Raw genomic sequence first — 23,598 nt, forward strand, 5'->3', positions numbered from 1 at the left:
CTGTTTTCCCTGGAGCGTTGGAGGCTGAGGGGTGACCTTATAGAGGTTTATAAATCATGAGGGGCATGCATAGGATAAATAGACAAGGTCTTTTCCCCAGGACAGGAGAGACCAGAATGAGAGGGCATAGATTTAGGGTGAGAGCGGAAAAATATAAAAGGGACCGAAGGGACAATTGTTTCACACAGAGGGTGATGCGTGTATGGAATGAGCTGCCAGATCCAGTGGTGGAGACTGGTTCAATTGCAACATTTAAATGGCATCTGGATGGGTATATGAATAGGAAGGGTTTAGAGGGATGTGTGCCAAGTGCTGGCAAATGGGACTAGATTAGTTTCGGATATCTGGTCGGCATGGGTGAGTTGGACCAAAGGGTCTGTTTCCGTGCTGTACAGCTCTATGATTCTAAGTTGGAAATATCCTCTTTGAAGTGAAGGTGACTGAGAGAGAGATTTGATAAAGGTTTTCAAAAACATGATTGGGCTGGGTAGAGCAGACTGGGAGAAGCTGTTCCAACTGTAAAAGGAACAACAACCAGAGGGCATAAATTTAAAATGATGGATTAGAATCCAAATTTAATGAACTCTATTGTCACATGCACTCAAATGACACAGTGAAAAGTTTACAATTCACCACTTAAGCTGCATCTTACGCACAAAGGTACCTAGGTACAGATTTGTAAGTACAAATTCTTAGATAAAACAGTTAGAAAAGTAAAGAAATAAACAGTCCAGTAATAAATTAGATACACAGAGAAATAAAGAGTTAAAAGCCCAGCATTAGCATTCCTTCCAACTCAGAGAAAGTGAGGACTGCAGATGCTGGAGATCAGAGCCACGAGCGTGGTGCTGGAAAAACACAACAGGTCAAGAATCGATGTTTCAGGAATCCTCATGAAGGGCTTATGCTCGAAACATCAACTCTCCTGCTCTTCAGATGCTGCCTGACCGGCTGTGCTTTTCCAGCGCCACGCTCTCAGTCCTTCTAGCTGCCAGCCAACCAGCCTCCAGTCCGCACTGGACCATGACGCTAGACTGTGTCAGGCATCACCTTGAGGATCTCGAGGCTGGGAGACCCGCTCTGAAATCACCTGAAGGCCAGAGGTCCAGGGTGAGGCCAAACCAAGCTAAGATGTGCAAAAGAAGTTAGGGTGATGGGACCAAAACGTTGTTCGTACAGCGAGCAGTGAGGGTGTGAAGTGCACTGCCTGGAAATATGCTACAGGCAGGCTCAATTGATACCTGCAGGAGGGGCATTGGATGATTATTGGGATAGAAATAGTGTGTAAGAGTATGGCAAGGAGGCAGGAGATTGGCAGAGGGTAATGATGTTCACTTGAAGAATCAGTGCGGGCGCAGGGGGCCAAATGGCCTCGTTCTGCAACAATTCTGTGCTTCTTTGGCATAATTTTAGAGGTGCTGAATAACTGCAAGTAGTTGTTGTACCATTCAAAGTCTCTGAGTGCCTTTAAGACTCACTGCACCAACTGGCTGTAGCTTCCTATGGAGTCCAAACAGTTTATTGACGTACTGGCTCCTGAAGTCCAAATGTCTAACTCCAGGCAGAGGAGATGGTGAGGACTGCAGACACGGGAAACCAGACTCAATAATTATGGAGCTGGAAAAGCACAGCAGGTCAGACAAATCCGAGGAGCAGGAAAATCGACCTTTCGGGCTGAAACCCTTCATCGGGATACTGACTGACCTGCTGTGCATTTTCAGCTTCACACCTATGGACTCTGACTCCAGGGAGAGACTGGGTTCCATCTTCTGTAAATGTTCAGTCGCTCTCTCCCTCTCTCCCCGATAGTAAAAATCTCTGAAATAAATGAGGGATACATCGGCAAATGCTAGGACAGATGCAGCCCCTGTACACGCCAGCAGATGAGAGTGGCCAAATGAGAATTGTCAGACTACAAATTGAAAATGCCAATTTCACTTAGACGTCAGTGTTTTTCCGTCCGGGCTAAATCCTATGCGTTATTTCATGTGTAAATTAATAGCCTCCCCCTGGATAATGCGATGCAGCCAACAGATCCTTGAGGTGAGCGTTTTATAAGTTAGAGAGAGGGGAAGCAAATGCCTCAAGAAGATTATCAAAGATCTGAAGAGAGAGGCTTGCATTTGAAGATTCAGTCTTCTCAAAAATTACATGTCCTTAGTGTCAATCTTCACCTCACCTTGCTAGAAGATTCGACTCATGAATAACAAAAGTACCTGTTCTCAAGGAGACTGAAGCCTGCTTTAATACTCTAGAGTGTATCATTCTGTAATGTATGGCCCTTTCCTTTCATATTGCTTCTCTTGTTCAATTACACACTCTTTGTGTGCTCTTTGCTGAGTTAGCACCACAGTGCGCCAGACAGGAACTGGACCTATTACCTGGATGGGGTTCTCACTTTCAAGTTAATTGTCTTTTATCACTCTTGCATTAAGGGATGGTTCACCCCTACATGCTGAGGGTAGGCCCCTGCGCTCATCACTTCCTTGGTCTGATCAAATAACAGACAGAAAACAATTCTCTGGTCTGTGGGGCTAATGGCATCTAATAGTTTAGCTGAAGTGACAGCAGAAGAGACACAGGAGGCCAAATGGCTTGCTGTGATTCTATGATTTACCTTTCTCTCTGCCCTGCAAGTTCCTTTATCTTTCCATCTTGTCATATCCTGGTTGAGTCCATTGGTTGTGAGCTTTTTTCCCTGCACAGATGTAGTTCATTTGACCACCAAGTCCACACTAACCCTCTGAAGTGCATCCCACTCAGTCCCTGTACCTCTGTATTTCCCATGACTAACCCACCTAGCCTGCACATCCCTGGACACTGTGGTCAATTTAACGTGGCCAATCCATCCTAACTTGCGCATCTTTGGACTGTGGGAGAAAACCAGATCACCCAGAGGAAACCCACAAAGACGGTGAAAATGTGCAAACTTCACACGACAGTCACCTGAGGCTGGAATCGAACCTGGGTCCCTGGTGCTTGTGAGGCAGCAGTGCTAACCACCCATGATGCGTTTTTCTGTCTTGCTCTTTGTCACATCTGAGTTTCTTTCGATTTCTCCTCTTGCGCCAACATCCCATTTCTCCCCCGTCTCCTCCAACCTACCCTCCTCTCTCTGCCTGGACATAAGTATTTCCTGTTTAAAACTAAAGACTTGCTTGAGTCTCCTGAATAATAGATTTTTTAGATTACTTACAGTGTGGAAACAGGCCCTTCGGCCCAACAAGTCCACACCGACCCGCTGAAGCGTATACCACCCAGACCCATACTCCTACATTTACCCCTTCACCTAACACTATGGGCAATTTAGCATGGCCAATTCACCTAACCTGCACATTTTTTTTTGGACTGTGGGAAGAAACCCACGCAGACACGGGGAGAATGTGCAAACTCCACACAGAGAGTCGCCTGAGGCGGGAGTTGAACCCGGGTCTCTGGCGCTGTGAGGCAGCAGTGCTAACCACTATGCCACCGTGCCGCCCACAATACTCTCTCCTCAATCATCTTTTGGAATATTCTGTGCAATTCCGGTCTCCCTCCTAATGGAAGGGTGTTGTGAAACTTGAAAGGGTTCAGAAAAGATTACATGAATGATGCTGGGGTTGGAGGGTTTGAGCTATAGGGAGAGGCTGAATGGGCTGGGGCTGTTTTCCCTGTAGTGTTGGAGGCTGAGGGCTTTATAACAGTTGCCCCCCCAATCTCTATAAACCTTATAGAGGTTTATAAAATCATGAGGGGCATGCATTGGGTAAATAGACAAGGTATTTTCCCTGGGTTGGGGGAATCCAGAACTCGAGGGCACAGTTTTAAGGTGAGAGGGGAAAGATATAAAAAGGACCAAAGGGGAAACTTTTTCACGCAGAGGGTGGTGTGTGTATGGAATGAGCTGCCAGAAGAAGTGGCGGAGGCTGGTACAATTTCAACATTTAAAAGTTATCTGGATAGGTTTATGAATAGGAAGGGTTTAGGGGGATATGGGCCAAGTGCTGGCAGGTGGACTAGATTAGGTTAGGATATCTGGTTGGCATGGATGAGTTGGACCAAAGAGTCTGTTTCTGTGCTGTACATCTCTATGACCCTGTGATTCTGTCTCGACTTTAGACTTGACCTTTTCACAACTTGAGCCTTTAGCTCCCAAGGATCTGAAATCCTTTCCCTAACCCTTTCTATATCTCTCCCTCGCTTTACTTATTTAAGACACTCCTTCAAACCTCTCCCTCTTTAACCCATCATAGAATTACACAGTACAGAAGAATCCCTTCGGTCCATCGAGTCTATCCCGCCAAGACCTACTTTAACTTTACACGTCCCATTTTCCAGCACATGGCTCACAGTCTTGAATATTATGACATTTCAAGTGTTTGAGCTGTTGGGAGAGGCTGAATAGGCTGGGGAATGTTTTTCCCTGGAGTGTTGGAAGTGGAGAGATGACCTTGCAGAGGTTTATAAAATCATGGATAGAGTGAATTGCCAAGGTCTTTTCCCTGGGGTGGGGGAGTCCAGGATTAGAGGGCAAACGTTTAAAGTGAGAGGGGAAAACTTTAAAAGGGACCTAAGGGGCAACTTTTTCACGCAGAGGGTGGTGCATGTATAGAATGAGCTGCCAGAGGAAGTGGTGGAGGCTGGTACAATGACAGCATTTAAAAGGCATCTGGATGGATATATGAACAGGAAGGCTTTGGAGAGATATAGGCCAAACGCGGGCAGATGGACTTGCTCAGTTTAGGAAACCTGGTCAGCTTGGATGAGTTGAGGCAAAGGGTCTGTTTCTGTGCTGTATGACCCTGTGACCCTATGACCCTGGCTTTGACGATCGCCCTCCCTATCCTTCCCTCGGATCCGGAACCTTCTGCCACATCACTCACTCCCTTTGAAAAGAGAGTGAGTTAAACCAAAACGCAGCACAGGCGAGGTCGGAGGCAGCAGTATTCAACGATTTCAGATCATCTCGGGTTAAATCACCGCTCCGGATTCGCTTCAGTACACAGTCCCGAGCAGCCGATCAATAAGCCCAGGGAACGTCGGAATTCTTGCTGTCAGTTAATGACCTCCTTCAGCGAGGACTCTGAACCCACTTTGAAGAAGATGACAGTCATGTCAGATGAGATTAAATGAATGATTCATGCCTTGAATCCATCAGAAGGAACATAAGCCACAATAATAATGAGGAAGAACCCCTTGTATAACATGCTGTTACAGGACATTCCACAGGGCTGAGGAACAATTAGAGACTCTGTTCAAAACATTATTGTACTATTCTTCACTGGTGCCACTCACTTGTACCAACTGTGAAGGAAACTATCATTATATTTATATAGCTCCTTCCACATCCCTAGGACACTTCAGGGACAATGAATTTTTTTTAGGTAACAATCCTGGCAAACTCAGCAATTGGTTTGTACAGTAAACAACACTGAATGTGATTTTCCCCTCCCCTCCCCTCCCCTCCCTGTGGGAAGTGAGAAATTGGGGAGTTTTCTCTCCACGTTCAACACACTCCCTCCTCGCCCATTCTCACCACCCCAGTGACTAGCTGCTGGGCAAGAAACCTCAATGGGCACTACAGCTATTGAGGTGGAGGTGGGTACTGCAGGTGCTGGAGATTAAAGTCAAGATTAGAGTTGTGCTGGAAAAGCACAGCAGGTTAGGCAGCATCCGAGGAGCAGGAAGATCGACGTTTCGGGCAAAAGCCCTTCATCAGGAATGTTCAGTGGGAAACGTAACCAGTTTTCGGTCAGCACAGTCACTCAGTGGTTAACACGGCTGCCTCACAGTGCCAGGGACCCGGGTTCAGTTCCAGCGTCAACCGGAGTTTGTCTGTGTAGAGTTTGCACATTCTCCCCGTGTCTGTGTGGGTTTCCTCCGGGTGCGCCAGTTTCTTCCCACAGTTCAAAGATGTGCAGGTCAGGGTGAATTGGTCATGCTAAATTGCCCGTAGTGTTCAGCGATGTGTAGGTTAGGTGTATTAATCAGGGGTAAATGTAGAGTAATAGGGTAGGGGAATAGGTCTGGGTGGGATACTCTTCGGAGGGTCGGTGTGGACTTATTGGGCCGAAGGGCCTGTTTCCACATTGTATGGGTTCTATTCTATCAATGACCCGTTTGCCCTCTAGTTTTGGACTCCCCAACGCAGGGGGAGAAAGAGCTTGTCTATTCACCCTCTCTACGCCACTGTTGATTTTATAAACCTCTGTAAGGACACCCCTCAGCCTCCCACGTTTCAGGGAATAAAAAGCCCCAGGCTGTTGAGGAGGGGGGAATGTGAGGTCAGACTCCTTCAATTCCATAAAAACTGAAAGAACTGCGGATGCTGCAAATTGGAAACAAAAACAGAAGTTGCTGGAAAACCTCAGCAGGTCTGAGGAGAACTGAGGGAGGGTCACCGAACCCAAAACATTAACTGATTTCCTTTCACAGTTGCTGCCAGACCTGCTGAGCTTTTCCAGCAATTTCTGTTTGAGCCTCCTTCTCTTATTGAGCCATGTGAGATTCTGAGTGGACTTGACAGGACAGATGCTGAAGAGTTGTCTCTCTCCTGAGAGAACCTGAGAGTGAAAAGGCCCACTTTAAAGGAAATGTCTGTCCTCTTTCTGATGGTGGAATTTCTTCAGTCAAGAGCATCATTAGTCTTTTGAAGATTCCTAACCCAGGGAGGTGTGGAGATTTGGTCACTGAATATCTGATACTTAGCTGGACTGACTTCAATCCACGAGGGAGCCAAGGATTTTGGGGAACAGAAAGTGGGGTTAAGGCTAAACCAGGTCAACCCTAATCTTACTGACTGGCAGAGTAGGCTCATGTCGCCCAATGGCCTATTTCAGCATGTTCTTGACCTCTTGCCAAATGACTGTTCTCCAATTGCAAGGATGGACCAGGAATGTGGAGGATTCATAGAATTTCTACAGTTTCGAGGCAGGCTATTCTGGTCCATCAAGTCCATACTGACCCTCTGGAGAGCATCCCACCCAGACCCGCCCCATAACCCTGCCTTTCTCATGCCTAATCCACCCGAATCTGCACATCCCTGGTCACTACAGGGCAATTTCCCATGGCCAATCCACCCTAATCTGAACATCCCTGGTCACTACAGGGCAATTTCCCATGGCCAATCCATCCGAATCTGCACATCCCTGGTCACTACAGGGCAATTTCCCATGGTCAATCCACCCTAATCTGCACATCCCTGGTCACTACAGGGAAATTTCCCATGGCCAATCCACCCGAATCTGCACATCCCTGGTCACTACAGGGCAATTTCCCATGGTCAATCCACCTTAATCTGCACATCCCTGGTCACTACAGGGCAATTTCCCATGGCCAATCCACCCGAATCTGCACATCCCTGGTCACTACAGGGCAATTTCCCATGGCCAATCCACCCTAATCTGCACATCATTGGACTGTGGGGGGGATGCTGGAGCACCCGGAGGAAACCCATGCAGATATGGGGAGAATGTGCAAACTCCACAGTCAGACACCCGAGGCTGGAACCGAACCCAATCGAACCATTAAGCCACTGTGCTGGCTGAGGAAGGGTGCTGTTTCATCATTGTTGGTGAACCAATGAAATCTACAGGGAATTCTGTCATTAGCTGCTAGATTGTCAATTTTTGACAATTTTGACTAACTTTGTTTACTGGGGAGAAAGGGGTTTCCTACGTGGGCTTAGTAGGGCTGTGCTAATGTCACTGGACTAGCAATCCCAGGGTTTTATGAGCATAAATTCAATTAATATCTGGGATATAAAACTAGTCTCTGTGATGGTGACCATGCCAATGATAATTAATTTCTTGTAACTTCCCATGTGCTTCACTAATGCCCTTTAGTGCCATCCTTACCTGGTCTGGCCTACACGTGACTCCAGTCGTGTAACAATGCAGTTAGACCATAACGTGTCGGAGAAGAAGTAGGCCATTCAGCCCATTGAGTCTGCTTCTCAATTCAATGAGATCATGGCTGATCTGATAATCCTCGACTCCACTTTCCCGCGTTTTCCTTGTAACCCTCGATTCCCCTTACTGTTTAAACATCTGTCTCTCTCAACCTTGGATATATTTAATGATCTCACCTCAGAAGTAAAATATTCCACAGATTCACTCTCCTCTGAGTGAAGAAATTCCTCCCAACCTCTGTCTTAAATGTGTGACCCCTTACTCTGGGATTACGTGCCTTTCGTCCTAGATTGCCCCACAAGGGATAACAACCTTCTCACATCTACCCTGTCTTGTCCTCTAAGCATCTTGAATGTTTCAATAAGGTCAACTTTCATTCCCCTAAACTTCAATGAGTAGAGGCTCAGGTACAGGTTTTATGTTGAGTTAATCTGGTTTAAATTGGTTTAATCAGGAGGAAGAGATTTCTGCCACATTGGAGTAGCAGGAAGGAAGCAAATGTAAACAGTGAACTCATTATCGAGAAATGGATTAGTGTCTACTTTTTATACTTCATCAACTGACGTAGGATTGGGTGCCTCAGGACTGTACTCCACAATATTCTCTTGCACGTTCAAGTTTTTTGTTTTAATCCTTCGATGATCTTGGGAGCTGGCTGGACCTTTGCATTTCTATCAAGATAGTGTCATAGAGATAGTGTTACAGAGTCATAGAGATGTACAGCACAGAAACAGACGCTTTGGTCCAACTCGTCCATGCCGATCACATATCCTAACTAATCTAGTCCCATTTGCCAGCACTTGGCCATTTAACCCTCCAAACTGTTCCTATTCATATACCCATCCAGATGTCTTTTAAATGCTGTCATTGTACCAGCCTCCACCACTCTGGCAGCTCATTCCACACACGCACCACCCTCTGTGTGAAAAAATTCCCCTTAAGTCCCTTTTAAAAGTTTCCGCTCTCATCCTTAAACCTACATTCTCCAGTTCTGGACTCCCGCACCCCAAGGAAAATATCTTGTTAATTTATCCTATCCATGCCCCTCATGATTTTATAAACCTCTATAAGGTCACCCCTCAGCCTCCAACGCTCCAGGGAAAACAGCTCCAGCCTATTCTGCCTCTCCCTATAGCTCAAATCTTTAAACCCTGGTAACATCCTTGTAAATTTTTTCTGAGCTCTTTAACATTTCACAACATCCTTCCAATAGGAAGGAGACCAGAATTGCATGCAATATTCCGAAAGTTGCATAACCAATGTTCTGTACAGCCACAACATAACCTCCCAATTCCTGTACTCAATGCTCTGACTAATAATAGAAAGCATACCAAACGCCTTCTTCACTATCCTATCGACCTCCGCCTCTACTCTCACTCCGGGGTCTCTTTGTTCAGCAACACTCCCTAGGACCTTACCATTAAGTGTATAAGTCCTGCTCTGATTTGCTTTTCCAAAATGCAGCAACTCACGTTTACCTAAATTAAACTTCATTCCTCAGCCAATTGAAATTTATTAACTTATGCTCACATCCAAATCATTTATATAAATGGTGAAAAGTAGTGAACCCAGCACCGATCCTTGTAGCACTCCAGTCTGAAAAACAACCCTCTACCACCACCCTCTGTCTTCTACCTTTGAGCCAGTTCTGTATCCAAATGGCTAGTTCTCCCTGTATTCCGAGATCTAACCTTGCTAACCAGTCTCCCATGGGAAACCTTGTTGAACACCTTACTGAAGTCCATATAGATCACATCCACCACTCTGCCCTCATCAATCCTCTTGTTACTTCTTCAAAAAACTCAATTGAGTTTGTGAGACATGATGCTGAGGAAGAGCTGACCGCTGGTTGGTCACTGGGGCCATCCTCATCGAATTGTGGTGGTCAAGTGGAGCTTTAATGCCAGAGTCAAGTCAGGGACCTCATGGACCCCAGGGTTGGAGGGTCATAGTGGAAGGGGAGGGAACAAGCAGATAGCAAATCATCACATAGGCTTTATGCAGCTGAAGCGAGTGATGACAGCTTATACAGTCATACAGCTCGGAAACAAACACTTCAGTCCAACCAGCACATACCGACCATGTTCCCAAACCAGATTAGTTCCACCTGCCTGCTCCTGGAGCATATCCCTCCAAACATTTTCTATTTGTGTATCCATCTGAGTAAATGATGGATGCATGAATAGAAAAGGTTCGGAGGGATATGGACCAGATCTCCGAAATGATGTAATTCATCACATCCTCAGGAAGTTCATTCCACACTCGAACCACCCTCTATATAAAACATTTGCTTCTCATGTCATTTTTAAATTTCTCTCCTCTACCTTAAACATGTGCCCCTTAGCCTTGAAATCCCCCATCTTTGGGAAAAGACAACTCCCATTAATTCTATTTATAGCCCTCATTATTTTATAAACATCTATCAGGTCACCTCTCAACCTCCTGTGTTCCAGTGAAACAAGTCACAGCCAATGCAGCCTTTCCTTACTCGGCAGCATCCTGTTCAATCTCTTCTGAACCCTCTCCAGTTTAATATTATCCTCCGTATAGCTGGGCAACCAGACCTGGACACTGTACTTCAGAGGAGGCCTCACCAATGTCCTGTACAGCCTCAACATAACATTGCAACTTCTCTACTCAAAGAACTGAGCAATGAAGGCAAGTGTACCTAATACCTTTTTTAACCACCCTGTCTTAGCCTCCTGCATGCAACCCAAAGATGACCAGCTAACACAAACCAACCACTTCCTATTTCCAGATGTCTCCGTAAAAATCGAGCCTCTTAATTTGGTAGACATGATGGTTAAGAAGGCGTTTAGAGAGAGTCAGTGAGGACAGTGCTGTTGGTACTGGGCGTAGACTCCCAAAAGGGATTTAATTCTGTACCAAACAACAGATCTGTGAATGAAGCAGATGGTAGCAACATGACTTGTGAAATTGACTGAGTGACAGTGGTCAGGGTGTTTCTCAGCTGGAAGAGGGATTGTCGCAGACTTCCCCAGGGATCAGTGTTGGGAGTCTTCCTGTTGCCGATGAATGACATTGGAGTACCGGGCAACATTTTAAAATGTGCAACAGGCAAAACTTGGAAACTGGCAGGAGGATTGTGTCGAACTTCCAGAGGACAGAGACAAGTTGGTAGAGGAGGTGGACACATAAATGGAATTCAGTATGGAGAAATGTGGGATGATTTATATTGGTTGGAAGAAAACATGAAATAAAGGATAGAAACAGGGTGCTGAGATAGGGTCGATGGTCACAATCCTTTTCTCAGAATTAATATGTCAAATAATAGTTGGGGGAATACATTTAAGGTGAGAGGGGGAAAGTTCAAAAGTGATGTCAGGGGCAAGGGTATTACACAGAGAGTGGTAGGAGTCTGGAATGTGAGATGGTGATGGAGGCAGATACAATAGCGGGGTTTAAGGGTCTTTTAGATGAGCATATGAATATGCAAGGAATGGCAGGATATGGATCAAGGGCTGGCAGAAGGGATTAGTTTAATTTGGCATCATATTCAGCACAACATCGTGGGCCGAAGGGCCCGTTCCTGTGCTGTGCTGTTCTATGTTCGAAACCTAAAGGGTGCACGAAAGCAGAAGGATTTGGGTGTCTGTGTGTGTCAGCCATTGAAACTGGCAGGTCATGTTAAGACAGCCATTGATAATAATACTCACAGTGTCGCAGGCTTTATTACCAACATCATGGTGACTAGAGCAGGGAAGTCATGGTGAACCCATACAAGGCATTTGTTCAACCTCACCTGGGGTATTGTGTACAGTTTTGTGTTCACTTTGAGAAGGATGTGGCCACACTGGAGACAGTGCAGAAGTGGTTTGTAGGGTTAGGGTTAGAATGGTTTCAGGAAAATGTATTCAGTGATGACGATAGATTGAAGAAGTTAGGAGAAGAAAAAGCAGAGAGGGCGACCTGATCGAGATGTTCAAAATCTGGACAAAGCAGATAGGGAGAAGCTCTTGAAAGAATCAATTTGATTTGATTTATTATTGTCATATGTACCTAGGTACAGTGAAAGGTTTTGTTTTGTGTGCAATACAGTCAGATCATACCATACAAAGTGTAATAGGGTGATAGGACGGAGTGAGGAATACACAGTTATGTTCACAAAGAAGCAAGATCAATGTTAGATTTGAAATTTGAGACATTTATTCAGTAGGTGTGTTTAGGTTCCTGTATCTTTTGCCTGACGGAAGAGATTGTAACTGGAGTAGGTAGGTGGGAGCTTTGATGATGTTGGCTGCGCAACAAGACATGTAGGTGGAGTCATTGTGGAAGGTTGGCTTTTGTGATGGACTGAGCTCTGTAGTTGCTTACAGTCCAGTTGCTGTACCAAACCGTGATGCATCCAGATAGAGTGAGAGGGCACAGAGTTCAAACAATGGGCAAAAGAAGCAAAGGGAACATGAAATCAAACTTTTTCATGCAGTGAGTGGTTCAGATCTGGAATGCACTGGTGGGGGTGGGTTCACCTGAGACACTCAAAAAGAAACGAGACTGTTAATTAAAAAGGAACAATTGCCAGGGGACTGGCACCAGGCAGGGGAATAAGATTCAGTGAGAATTACTCATTGAGAGAGACAAAGATGTAATGGACCAAATAGTCCTCCTTCTGTAACAATTCTGAGAGTCTGTGAATCTGATCTGCTTCTCTTCCTATTTTGTCTCTATTTGAGCTATTGGCATTCTTTTCTGTCTCCTGCTCTCTCAATTTCATCTTTTCCCATTTTGAGTGTCTCTCTTCCAGTTTCTCTCTCATGCTCACTCGTGTTTTCTCTCTCTTCCTCTCGTTCTCACACATTCTCTCTCTCTCTCTCTCTCTCTTTCTCACACCGACTCGCACCCTTCCCTGATCGGACTGCTGCTCCAGTACCATCTTGGGAACCAGCATGGGTTTTGACCTGAGGTTTTAACACATCATGAGGTGAATGTAGGGGGATGTTTGTGAAAAGCCACGGGAGATGAGCACGATCTGTGAATTCTTGTACATGTCTGCCACCTAGTGTAGGAAAGGATAGTTCAAATGATTCAAAAGGAAATTGCACCAATTTCTGATTCAGCGCAGGGTATATAGGCAGATGAGTTTTGGAAGTGTTGGGTCTTACTGGGAGTGCTAGCTCTGCTAACATGAGCCACTTGTCCAGAAGGGTGTTGTGTTCAGTCCAGAATCTGTGCTGGGGCAACAGAAGTGAACCTAGTATTGGCCACAGGCATAGTGCCAACTCCACTGGCAATCAGAGACTGCAATCAGAAGGTGGCTCAGTCTGTACAAGTGCAGAGGATCTGGTTCAACTGCAATGCATATCTCTCTCTCTCTCTCTCTCTCTCTCACACACACATTCACAGTCTCTCTCTCTCTCTCTCACACTCTCTCTCTCTGTCTCACATGCTCATACACACCCTTCCTTCTCCTACTCCACACAGACAGACACACAGAAACACACAAATATATGCACATATGCAACTACACGCATAGAAACACCAACAACATAAAACAAACACAGAAACATACACATAGGCATGTACACAATCACGCAGAATGAAACACACACCCAAACAGACACACTCAAAATACGCACACACAGACACACAGAAACACATGTGCACACACAGACACACACACGCGTGCACACTGAAACAGACACACACAAATACACACAAACACAGACACATGCACACAGAAATGCGCACACACGCACACACAGACGCACACGCACACTATTAAACTGAAGCCGAGTGCCCCCTGTCTGGTGGATATAAAAGATCTCTTCGTGTTATTGCGGAGAGTCTCTTTTGTTACCCTCACCAGATTTTCATCCCCCAATCAGATTCGCAGAGCAGATGGTCTTTGTCACGCTGCTGTTTGTGGGATCTTGCTGTGTGCAGGTTTGCTGCTGTCTTTACTACAGCAGGTCAGTGACAGTGCCTCAATGTCGATGCAAACTCTGGTAGGCGTGGCCAGGAATATAATCACCTTGGACACTGTCTGCTCCCTTCCCCAGATTCCTCCAAACCCCTCCGCACTGCCATTGTCTCTCAATGCAATACAAACCCATCTTCCCCCCCCCCCCAAAAAATCTCTGAAAACTCTCACATGTTGTGCTGAGTTATGGTGGGTACAGTCATGTTACCAGCTGTCATCTCAATGATTTACAAATATCGACCACTGGGATTATTTAACCATAAAAACTTTCCTGACTACACTGGCTCGGCTGATGATCTCACTTGTTTCTGCAATGAGAGAATTTGACACAGAGAAAGCTGGAGCTGTGATAATACACACGGCCTTCATTATCACTGCATCGGCTGGTACACAGGGCAAAGCCGAGAACATGTTTCATCGCAAATCCACTGTTTTCCTTCCCCTCCACGCTGTCTAACCCGATTGCATGCAGCTCACTGCATTAACTCAACGAATGCCATGTTCCTTAACTCAGAGAGCAAACTGGTGATTTTTACTGACTGATTGAAGATGTGGCTCCCTGGTCCAGAGCAGGTAACATCGCTCTGGACATTTGAGCCAGTGAATAGGGCTATTACCTACACAAAACAATCCAGTTGGAATTCTTGCACAGAATGGTGTTGCCAGGGTTGGAAGGTTTGAGCCAAAGGGAGAGGCTGAACAGGCTGGGGCTGCTTTCCTTGGAGCGTCGGAGGCTGAGGGGTGCCCTTACAGAGGTTTATAAAATCATGAGGGGCATGGATAGGATAAATAGACAAAGTATTTTCCCTGGGGTGGGGGAGTCCAGAACTAGAGGGCATAGATTTAAGGTGAGAGGGGAATGATTTAAAAGGGACCTAAGGGGCAACCTTTTCACACAGAGGATGGTGCATGTATGGAATGAGCTGCCAGAGGAATCGGTGGAGGTTAGTACAATTACAACATTTAAAAGGCATCTGGATGGGTAAATGAATAGGAAGGGTTTGAGGGATATGGGCCAGGTGCTGGCAAATGGGATGAGATTAGTTTAGGATATCGAGTTGACATGGACAAGTTGGACCAAAGGATCTGTTTCTGTGCTGTACGTATCTATGACTGTATGACTGGTGAGATTATCAGTGATTTTTTTCATTCATTAATGGGACTGGGTATCGATGGCTAAGCTAGTATTTATTGCCCCATCCCTAACTGCACACAGGGCCGGTAAGAGTCAACCACATTGCTGTGGGTCTGGAGTCATATGTCGGTCAGACCAGGCAAGGATAGCAGTTTCCTTCCCTGAAGGACATTAGTGAACCAGATGGGTTTTTCTTGATAATCAGGAATGGTTTCAAGGTCATCATTAGACTCTTAATTCAAGTTTATAATTTAATTTACTCTCCACCATCTGTGGTGGTGGCATTCAAACCCAGGTCCCCAGAACATTAGAAACAAAAGCAGAAATTGCTGGAAAAGCTCAGCTGATCTTGGAACATCTGTGGAGAGAAATCAGAGTTAACGTTTTGGGTTGAGTGACTCTTCTTCAGGACAAAACGTTAACTCTGATTTCTCTTCACTTATGTTCCCAGATCAGCTGAGCTTTTCTAGTCATTTGCTACCTCATGTCATCCTAGACCATGTCCCTCAGTGCCAGGAGATGCAGCCTTCTGGCAAACGCAGAGTTCCTCACCCCCTCCAGTCAATGTCTTTTAGAGTCACTTGACAAAAACAGTCTCTCTTCGTTTCACTAAAAGTGTCTTCTTTCTTTCCCTCTAGTATACGTATGAAGGAAATGACATCAGTGACCTTCCTGTGGATCTCTCCGTCGTGTGGAATGGGAATTTTGTCATCGACAATCCCGCCAATATTAAAGGTACGGCTCTCAGATTAAAGACAACCATGCTCCCCCCCATCCCCTGGGCATTATTGATGCCTTGAGACCTTGTTAATGAGCTTCTTTACACAAGATGAAATGGAAAACTGCCAGCTTGGCAACGTTAGATGAAAGAATTCTAAAATGGTGGACTGAGAGTAACTTTCAGATGGTCCTGAGGTTCAGGCTTATTTCTAGATTTACTTGTAGATTTCCACGAGGAAACGTTTGGAGTTTAGTTTGGGATTATGGTTGGCATGGACTGATTGGACCGAAGGGTCTGTTTCCATGCTTTATGGCTCTGTAATTGAATTACATAATTATTATTGCATTTATGTAGCAGCCTCAGGACTCACCTAAGACCCATACAGCGAAAGGACACATTGTCATGATTGCAGTGCGGGGAAGCAATGACCAATCTTTGCACAGCAAGATCCCACAAGTAGCACTGTGATAATTAACTGATGTGTGTTAACAACTTTGTTGAGGGATCACTATTACCTCAGGGCCCCCAGGGAGAATTCTCCAGCTTTTCTTCAGACAGCTTAGTGGGATCCTCAATGCCTACTTGAGAAAGCAGGTGGGGCCTTAACTAGGCATCTCGCTGGATGAAACAGCACCTCTGACAGTACAGCACTCCCTCCCTACCTGTGGCGGGTTTCCGTGCTAATGGACTGTTCTTCCTCATGCTGTGGATCAAACTCATCCCAACCTCAGTGTTTGTTGACTGACTGCAATTGAAGGGCATGGGCCAATTCAGACAGCTGGGAGGAGAACCAGGGACAACTTGCATTGATATAGTATCTGCGACGTGCCCCAAGATCGCAGATTACTTCACAAACACAAAATTGAAGGCAGAGTCAAACGGATAGCAACTCCTAGGACAAGAGATGTTTGTTAGGAGTCTTAAAGGAGGAGAGAGATGTGGGATTTGGAGTCAGGATTCGGGACAATTGTGTCTGGTCAACTGAAGCCTGGCCTCCCATAGGTGATGTTCAGGAATTTGAGGATTGGCAAGAGGCCAGATTTGGGAGGAATGGTTTTTCGCAAATTGTGATCATTTGAGCTCGGGGGGACATGTGGGTACCTTGAACAGGAAATTGAAGTGCATTCTGGAGAAAGGAACAGTAGGATACACTGATGGGGCGAGATGAAGAGGGTGTGGGCATCTCAAGCACCTGAATAAAACAGTTACGGGGGCATAGGAGCAGGAAGAGGCCATTCAGCCCTTTGGACCTGCTGTACCATTCAGTAAGATCATGGCTGATCTAATTGTCTCCTCAAGTTCACTTCCCTGTCTGCCCCCATTACCCTTGACTCCCTCGTCGATTAAAACCTACCTAATTCATCCTTGAGGACACTCAATGACCCTGCTTTCTGGGGAAGAGAACCCGCGGACTGACGGAGCTGAGGGAGAGTGTTCCTGTGTTGGAGGCTCCAGGAATAAGCTATCTCTGCTCTTCCATCTCTGATGCTGCGATAATATTCAGAGAGAGGAAGATTTAAGCAGGATTGCAGCACTGCATGCAATGTTTTCACCTAGTATGACTCTAAGACCACTTCCAGTGCCGGATGATTATGAATAGCTTGTGTTGGCACTCGTGTGCTCTGACTGCATGCATACACCTCCCCTGCACTCTCTCTCAGCAACATTTGGGGGAATTGCCCAGGCACCAGTTTACGCCTGGTGTTTGATCAATAGACTTGGTTGCTGAGTCAAAACTGACCACCCCAATGCAGCGCTGGGGCAGTGCTGCACTTCCTGAGCTGACGTGTTTCCGATCGGTTCTTCAGCCCAACTTCTGCCTGGCTGTAAAACAAAAATCCTGTATCCATTGTCAGGAGAGAGTCTGGGAGTCCTCCCCTGTGTACTGACCAATATTTATCCCTCAACTAAGTTCATGTGAAATGTTACCGTAAAGCATGGCTTATAGGTCGAGCCGCTATATAAGATGACACCATTTTCCCAACCTTGCAAATTTGTGTTTTTATTTCTCATTGATGTAAAAGTTTCAGCTGTGATGTAACACACTTGTGTTAGAGCTCAGCTTTTTGCCCCCAAAAATGCACACTTTAAATGCCAAGAAATTACAGCTAGACGCAGGGGATTTTTAAAATTCATTCTCAGGCTGAGCACATTAATGACCAGACCAGCATTTACTCCCCATTTGAGATGGCAGTCAAGAGTGAATCACATTGCTGTGGGTCTGGAGTCACACACACACTCCAGGTCAGGTATGTGTGGTGGTTTCCTTCCCTAATGGATATTAGTGAACTGGATGGATTTTCCCCATAACAATTGACAACGGATTCATGATCAAAAATTCAACCCTTAATTACAGACTTTTATTGGATTCAAATTCAAATTCTATCATGGTAGTCTCCAGAACATTAGCTAGGTTTCTGGATTAACAGTTCAGTGAGATAATACTGCTAGGTCATTGTCTCATCTGTGTTGCAATGACCAGCAGAGTTTAAGAGATGCCCACTCATTAAGGGATGCCAACATTGCCTGAGGGTGGCCCAGTGGTTTGCACTGCTGCCTCATAGCCCCAGGGACCTGGGTTCAATTCCACCCTCAGGCAACTGTTGTGTGGAGTTTGCCCATTCTCCCCGTGTCTGTGTGGGTTTCTTCCCATACTCCAAAGCTGTGCAGGTTAGGGTGGATTGGCCATGCTGAATTGCTCAGGGATGTGCAGACCAGGTGGGTTAGCCATGGAAATGCAGGGTTATAGGGTGGGGTGTGTGTGTGGGATGCTCTTCAGAGGGTCAGTGTGGATTCAATAGGCCGAATGTCCTGATTCAATACTGCAGGGGTGCTTTGATGATTGCTTTTAAACTCAGCGTATAAGGTCTTGTAAAAAATATTATTTGAGACTTCAAAAAGACTTCAGACATCAACGGGTAATTATGGTCTGATCAGGAGCATGTTGTGGTTTGTATGACCTTAATGTATGCAAATTATGGCCAATTTTCTCTACCTCAATGGATACACTTCAAAAGGATTTAATTATTTGTAAAACACTTTTGGGTACTCATATCAATGGAAATCTCTCCTTCTGAATTGAAAACTGTATACTGTAAAAGTGAAGGGATTCATATCAAGGCAGTGGAATACACAGTTATTGTGGTTAGATGAGAAGGTGGGACGCCATAGATCAGCCATGATCTTACTGAATGGCAGAGCAGACTCAAGGGCCAAATGGCCTAATTCTGCTCCTGTTCAGATGTTTGTGTAAGTATGACTCTCTTTCCATTTACTTTGGGATGGCCCCAGGGCACATTCCCAGGACACTGCCCATGTTTGGAGGTGCCCATTCCAAACGAGCCTTCACAATGTGGACCGTGGTAAAAAAAATTGCCGTAGTCCCAGAGACCACACTTCCATTGATGTGGAGAGGGAGAGGCAACCACTCCTTTGCAGTCCTGCTGCATAGAAAATGCTGGAAAGACTCAATTGGTCTGGTAGTACAAGTGGAGAGAGAGAAAAACAGAGTTGACATTGCATGTCAATGACCTTTCACCATATCTGGGAAATGCAACATATTTTTAGCATATTCTTGGCCTGGTTGTGCTGGTAAACAAAAGTTAGAGCCTGCTGAGGTTAGGGAAACATTGACCTTATTTTAAGAAACATCCTCCAGTGGCTTTCATCTTACCACAAGGCTGCAAAGGAGAGCAAGATCATGTGGTATTGCTCTGTTCACATTGCCCAGCCAGACTTAACCCCTTATTGTATAGTTCCGAGCAGGTGAAAAGCTGAAGAAGTGGAGAGAAAGAATAAATAGGAAGGTCTGCAATCGTTTGGAGGGCTGGAGAGATTTTCTGTCTCTCTCTTCTCTCTCTATGGATGGTGCTTGAATATTTCTAGCGTTGTCTCTGATTGTTGTTCCTTCTTCGGTGTGTCCTAGAACCATAGAATTGGTGAGACCCCCTCCTAAGAACATAAGATATTGGAAGCCATTCAGCCTACCGAATGTGGTCTGCCATTGTCAGGCAATTGCTGAATTGACATATAAACTCGTCTTTCTTGTCTAATTCCTCACACAATCCTTGAACCAATTAAAACTGTGTAAAGCACCCTCCCAGTCACCATTCCTGATGCATTGAGGGGGAAGGTGATGACATGTGATATTATCACTGAATTATTAATCCAGAGGTACAGGTAACGATCTGGGGATTAAATTCAAATCCTGACATAGCATAGCAATTAAGATTAGATTAGATTCCCTAAGGTGTAGAAAGAGGCCCTTCGGCCCAACAACTCCACACCGACCCTCCGAAGAGTAACCCACCCAGAACCATTCCACGACATCTAATGCACCTAACACTACGGGCAATTCAGCATGACCAATCCCACCTGACCTGCACATCTTTGGATTGTGGGAGGAAACCGGAGCACCCGGAGGAAACCCACACAGACACAGGGAGAATGTGCAAATTCCACACAGTCACGCGAGGTGGGAATTGAACCTGGGTCCCTGGCGCTGTGAGGCTGCAGTGCTAACCACTGTGCCACCGTGCCTTAGACCATAAGCATCAAATGGTGACTGTGAAACCATCGCTGATTGCTGGAAAAACCCATCTGGTTAGGGAAGGAAGCTGCCATCCTTACCTGATTTGGCCTACATGTAGCTCATGTGGGTGGCACGTTGGTTAGCACTGCTGCCTCACAGCGCCAGAGACCCAGGTTCAATTCCCGCCTCAAGCGACTGACTGTGTGGAGTTTGCACATTCTCCCACAGAGAGGTTTTTCTCCGGGTGCTCCAGTTTCCTCCCACAGTCCAAAAATGTGCAAGTTAGGTGAATTGGCCATGCTAATTTGCCCGTAGTGTTAGGCGAAGGGGTAAATGGAGGGGAATGGGTGTGGGTGGGTTGCGCTTCGGCAGGTCGGTGTGGACTTGTTGGGCTGAAGGGCCTTTTTCCACACTGTAAGTAATCTAATCAGACCTACAGCAATGTGTTTGACTCTCAACTGCCCAATAATGCTGGCTTGGTCAGCGACCCCCTCATCCTGTGAGTAATTAAAGGAAATAAAGACCTGGTCTCAGCCATTTAAGGCTGAAATGAGGAGGGGTGTCTTCACTCAGAGGCGAGTGAATCTTTGGAATTCTTAACCCTGTAAAAGAAAAGACTCAGTCACTGAGTGTTTGACAGATTTATAGATATCATAAGCATCAAGAGAGATGGGGATAATACAAGACAATGATGTTGATCAGCCATGATCTAGCTGAATGATGTAGCAGTCTCAATGGGTTGCATGGTATACTCCTGGTTGTATACCCCTATATTCCCGCTGTGTGCAATCTTGTTTTCCTTATCTAAGGAAGGCTTCAGGTTTCTGAGTGTGTGCAATTGCTCATTAAGCTGAACATTTTGGTTCAGAAACCTTTTGCTTCACTGACCACTCCAGCAATGCTAAGGGACGTCCTAACATCCAAACTTTGGGCTTTCTTGAGAATGTTGCCTTCCAACTAAGTGCTGACTCAGGAACAGGAAATATAGGAGTAGGCCATTCAGCCCTTTGAGCCTGTTCCGACACTCAATGAGATCATGGCTGATCTATGGCCTAACTCTGTATCTTTGCCTTTGGGCCCATATCCCTTAATACCTTTAGTTAACAAAAGCTCATCTGTCTCAGATTTAATTTTAACATTCGCTGCCATTTGTGGAAGAGAGTTCCAAACCTCTCCCAACCGTTGTGTGCAGAATTGCTTCCTAACATCTCTCCTGAACAGTCTGGCCTTAATTCTCAGACTATGTTCCTTGTTCTAGAATCTCCAACCAGTGGGAATAATTTATCTTCATCTACCTTGTCTTTTCCTTTCAATATGTTGAAAAATTTGATCAGATCGCCCTTAACATCCTAAATTCTAATGAAAACAGGATCAAACTTTGTCCTCTTAACCTGACCATTGAAATCCTGATATCATTTTTGTAAACATTCATTTGCAGTCCATGTATTCAACAATGCCAGAAGAGATGAAGACTGTTAAGCACTCAGGTATCTTTCTTAATGCCACTCAGAATTAGGTGATCAATTCAGGAGCAGCATTTAATTAGAGAGTGTTTGCTTTGGGCTAACAGCCACTGAAACGTCTCCACACAATACAGTCTTCTCTCCATTTTCCTTCTGAGGTCCAGAGCTAAATTTCTCTCTTATATTCTTCTTCAAGTAAAGAGAGTGTAACGTTGACAGAAAGTGTCAAGCACATTTTGTTAATTCTTACAATTTGCACCTCTCCCAGAAATGGATTAACATTGAAGCACAGAAAAGGCCCTTTGGCCCATCCAGTCGATGTCGGCCTACCTACACTTTCCAGCCTTGCATGTTATGACACTTCAAGCGCTCATCTACGTACGTTTTAAAGGCTGTGAGGTTTCCTGCCTCAACTCTCCTCCCAGGCTGTGCATTCCACAGCCCCACCACCCTCTGGGTGAAAAGACTCTCCCTCAACACCCTTCTAAACCACCTGCCTTTCACCCTAAATTTATGTCTCCTTGTTATTAACCTTTAAACAAAGTACAGCACAGTGGTTCAGTGGTTAGCACTGCTGCCTCACAGTGCTAGGGACCCGGGTTCAATTTTACCCTTGGGCACCTGTCTGTGTGGAGTATGCACGTTCTACCTGTGTATGTGTGGGTTCCCTCTAGGTGTTCTGGTATCCTCCTACAGTCTAAAGGTCTACTAGTTAGGTGATTGACCGTGGGAAATTGCCCTGTAGTGACAGGGTTAGATGGATTAGTCATGATAAATATGGGGATAGGGTGAGATGCCCTTCACAGGGTGCAGACTTGATGGACCAAATGGCCTTTCTGAATTGTAAGGATTCTTTAATTCAAGGGGGAACAGCTGCGTCCTATCCACCTTATCCATGACCACATAAAGCCTGGTAAAGGCCCCCAGGCTAATGTTTCTAATTTTCAACAGCGTCATTGCCAAATTTGCCACCTTTGTCAAATTTTCCCAGTGAAAACAAACACTTACCTGCAAATCAAACACTGTGTTTTAAAAAGGTTCATTTTTGAGAAGTCAGATATCTCAGACAGGGGACTGATCCATGGCTCACTCCTGTGGTGGCCATTTCATAGGGCTGTCATTACAAAGGGTTTGACGATAGAAGAGATAGGAATCTCCATGAAGCAAAATACTGCAGCATAACAAATTCTGAAATGAAAGCATTATGTGTTGGAAACATTCAGCAGTTTGTGAAACTTGAAAGGGTTCAGAAAAGATTTGCAAGGATATTTCCAGGGTTGGAGGGTTTGAGCTACAGAGAGAGGCTGGGGCTAATTACCTTGGAGGCTAAGAGGTGACCTTATAGAAGTTTATAAAATCATAAGGGGCATAGATAAGGCAAAGGAAAGAGGGAGGGACTGCAATAAGGATTAGTCTGATTCCTGGGACCAGGGGATTGTCTAAAGAGGAGAAGTCGAGTAGATCGGGTTTATGAATTTGGAAGAATGAGAGATGAACTAGAGAGCAATGCCTCATCTTCACCATGGATATCCAATCCCTCTACACCTCCATCCGCCATGACCAGGGCCTCCAAGCCCTCTGTTTCTTCCTCTCCCGACGTCCCCAACAGTACCCTTCCATCGACACTCTCATTCGTTTGGCCGAACTGGTCCTCACCCTTAACAAATTCTCCTTCGAATCCTCCCACTTCCCACAGACCAAAGGGGTAGCCATGGGCACCCGTATGGGCCCCAGCTATGCCTGTCTCTTTCTTGGCTACGTAGAACAGTTGATCTTCCGTAATTACACCGGCACCACTCCCCACCTCTTCCTCCGCTACATTGATGACTGCATTGGCGCCACCTCGTGCTCCCGCGAGGAGGTTGAGCAATTCACCAACTTCACCAACACATTCCACCCTGACCTTAAATTCACC

The 23,598-nt window shown here is 45.5% G+C and overlaps 1 protein-coding gene across 2 annotated transcripts in view; it reads left to right on the forward strand.

The window, feature by feature from the left end:
• LOC122558816 (plexin-A1-like) overlaps nucleotides 1-23,598 on the forward strand; it is a 463,903-nt gene that overhangs the window by 361,016 nt on the left and 79,289 nt on the right. For both annotated transcript variants that reach the window (XM_043707608.1, XM_043707607.1), the window contains exon 11: nucleotides 15,607-15,703. In XM_043707608.1, coding sequence (XP_043563543.1) covers nucleotides 15,607-15,703 — 97 coding nt within the window. The remainder of the gene's footprint in view (nucleotides 1-15,606; nucleotides 15,704-23,598) is intronic.

Source organism: Chiloscyllium plagiosum, chromosome 18, assembly GCF_004010195.1.
Source record: "Chiloscyllium plagiosum isolate BGI_BamShark_2017 chromosome 18, ASM401019v2, whole genome shotgun sequence".
NCBI lineage: Eukaryota > Metazoa > Chordata > Chondrichthyes > Orectolobiformes > Hemiscylliidae > Chiloscyllium > Chiloscyllium plagiosum.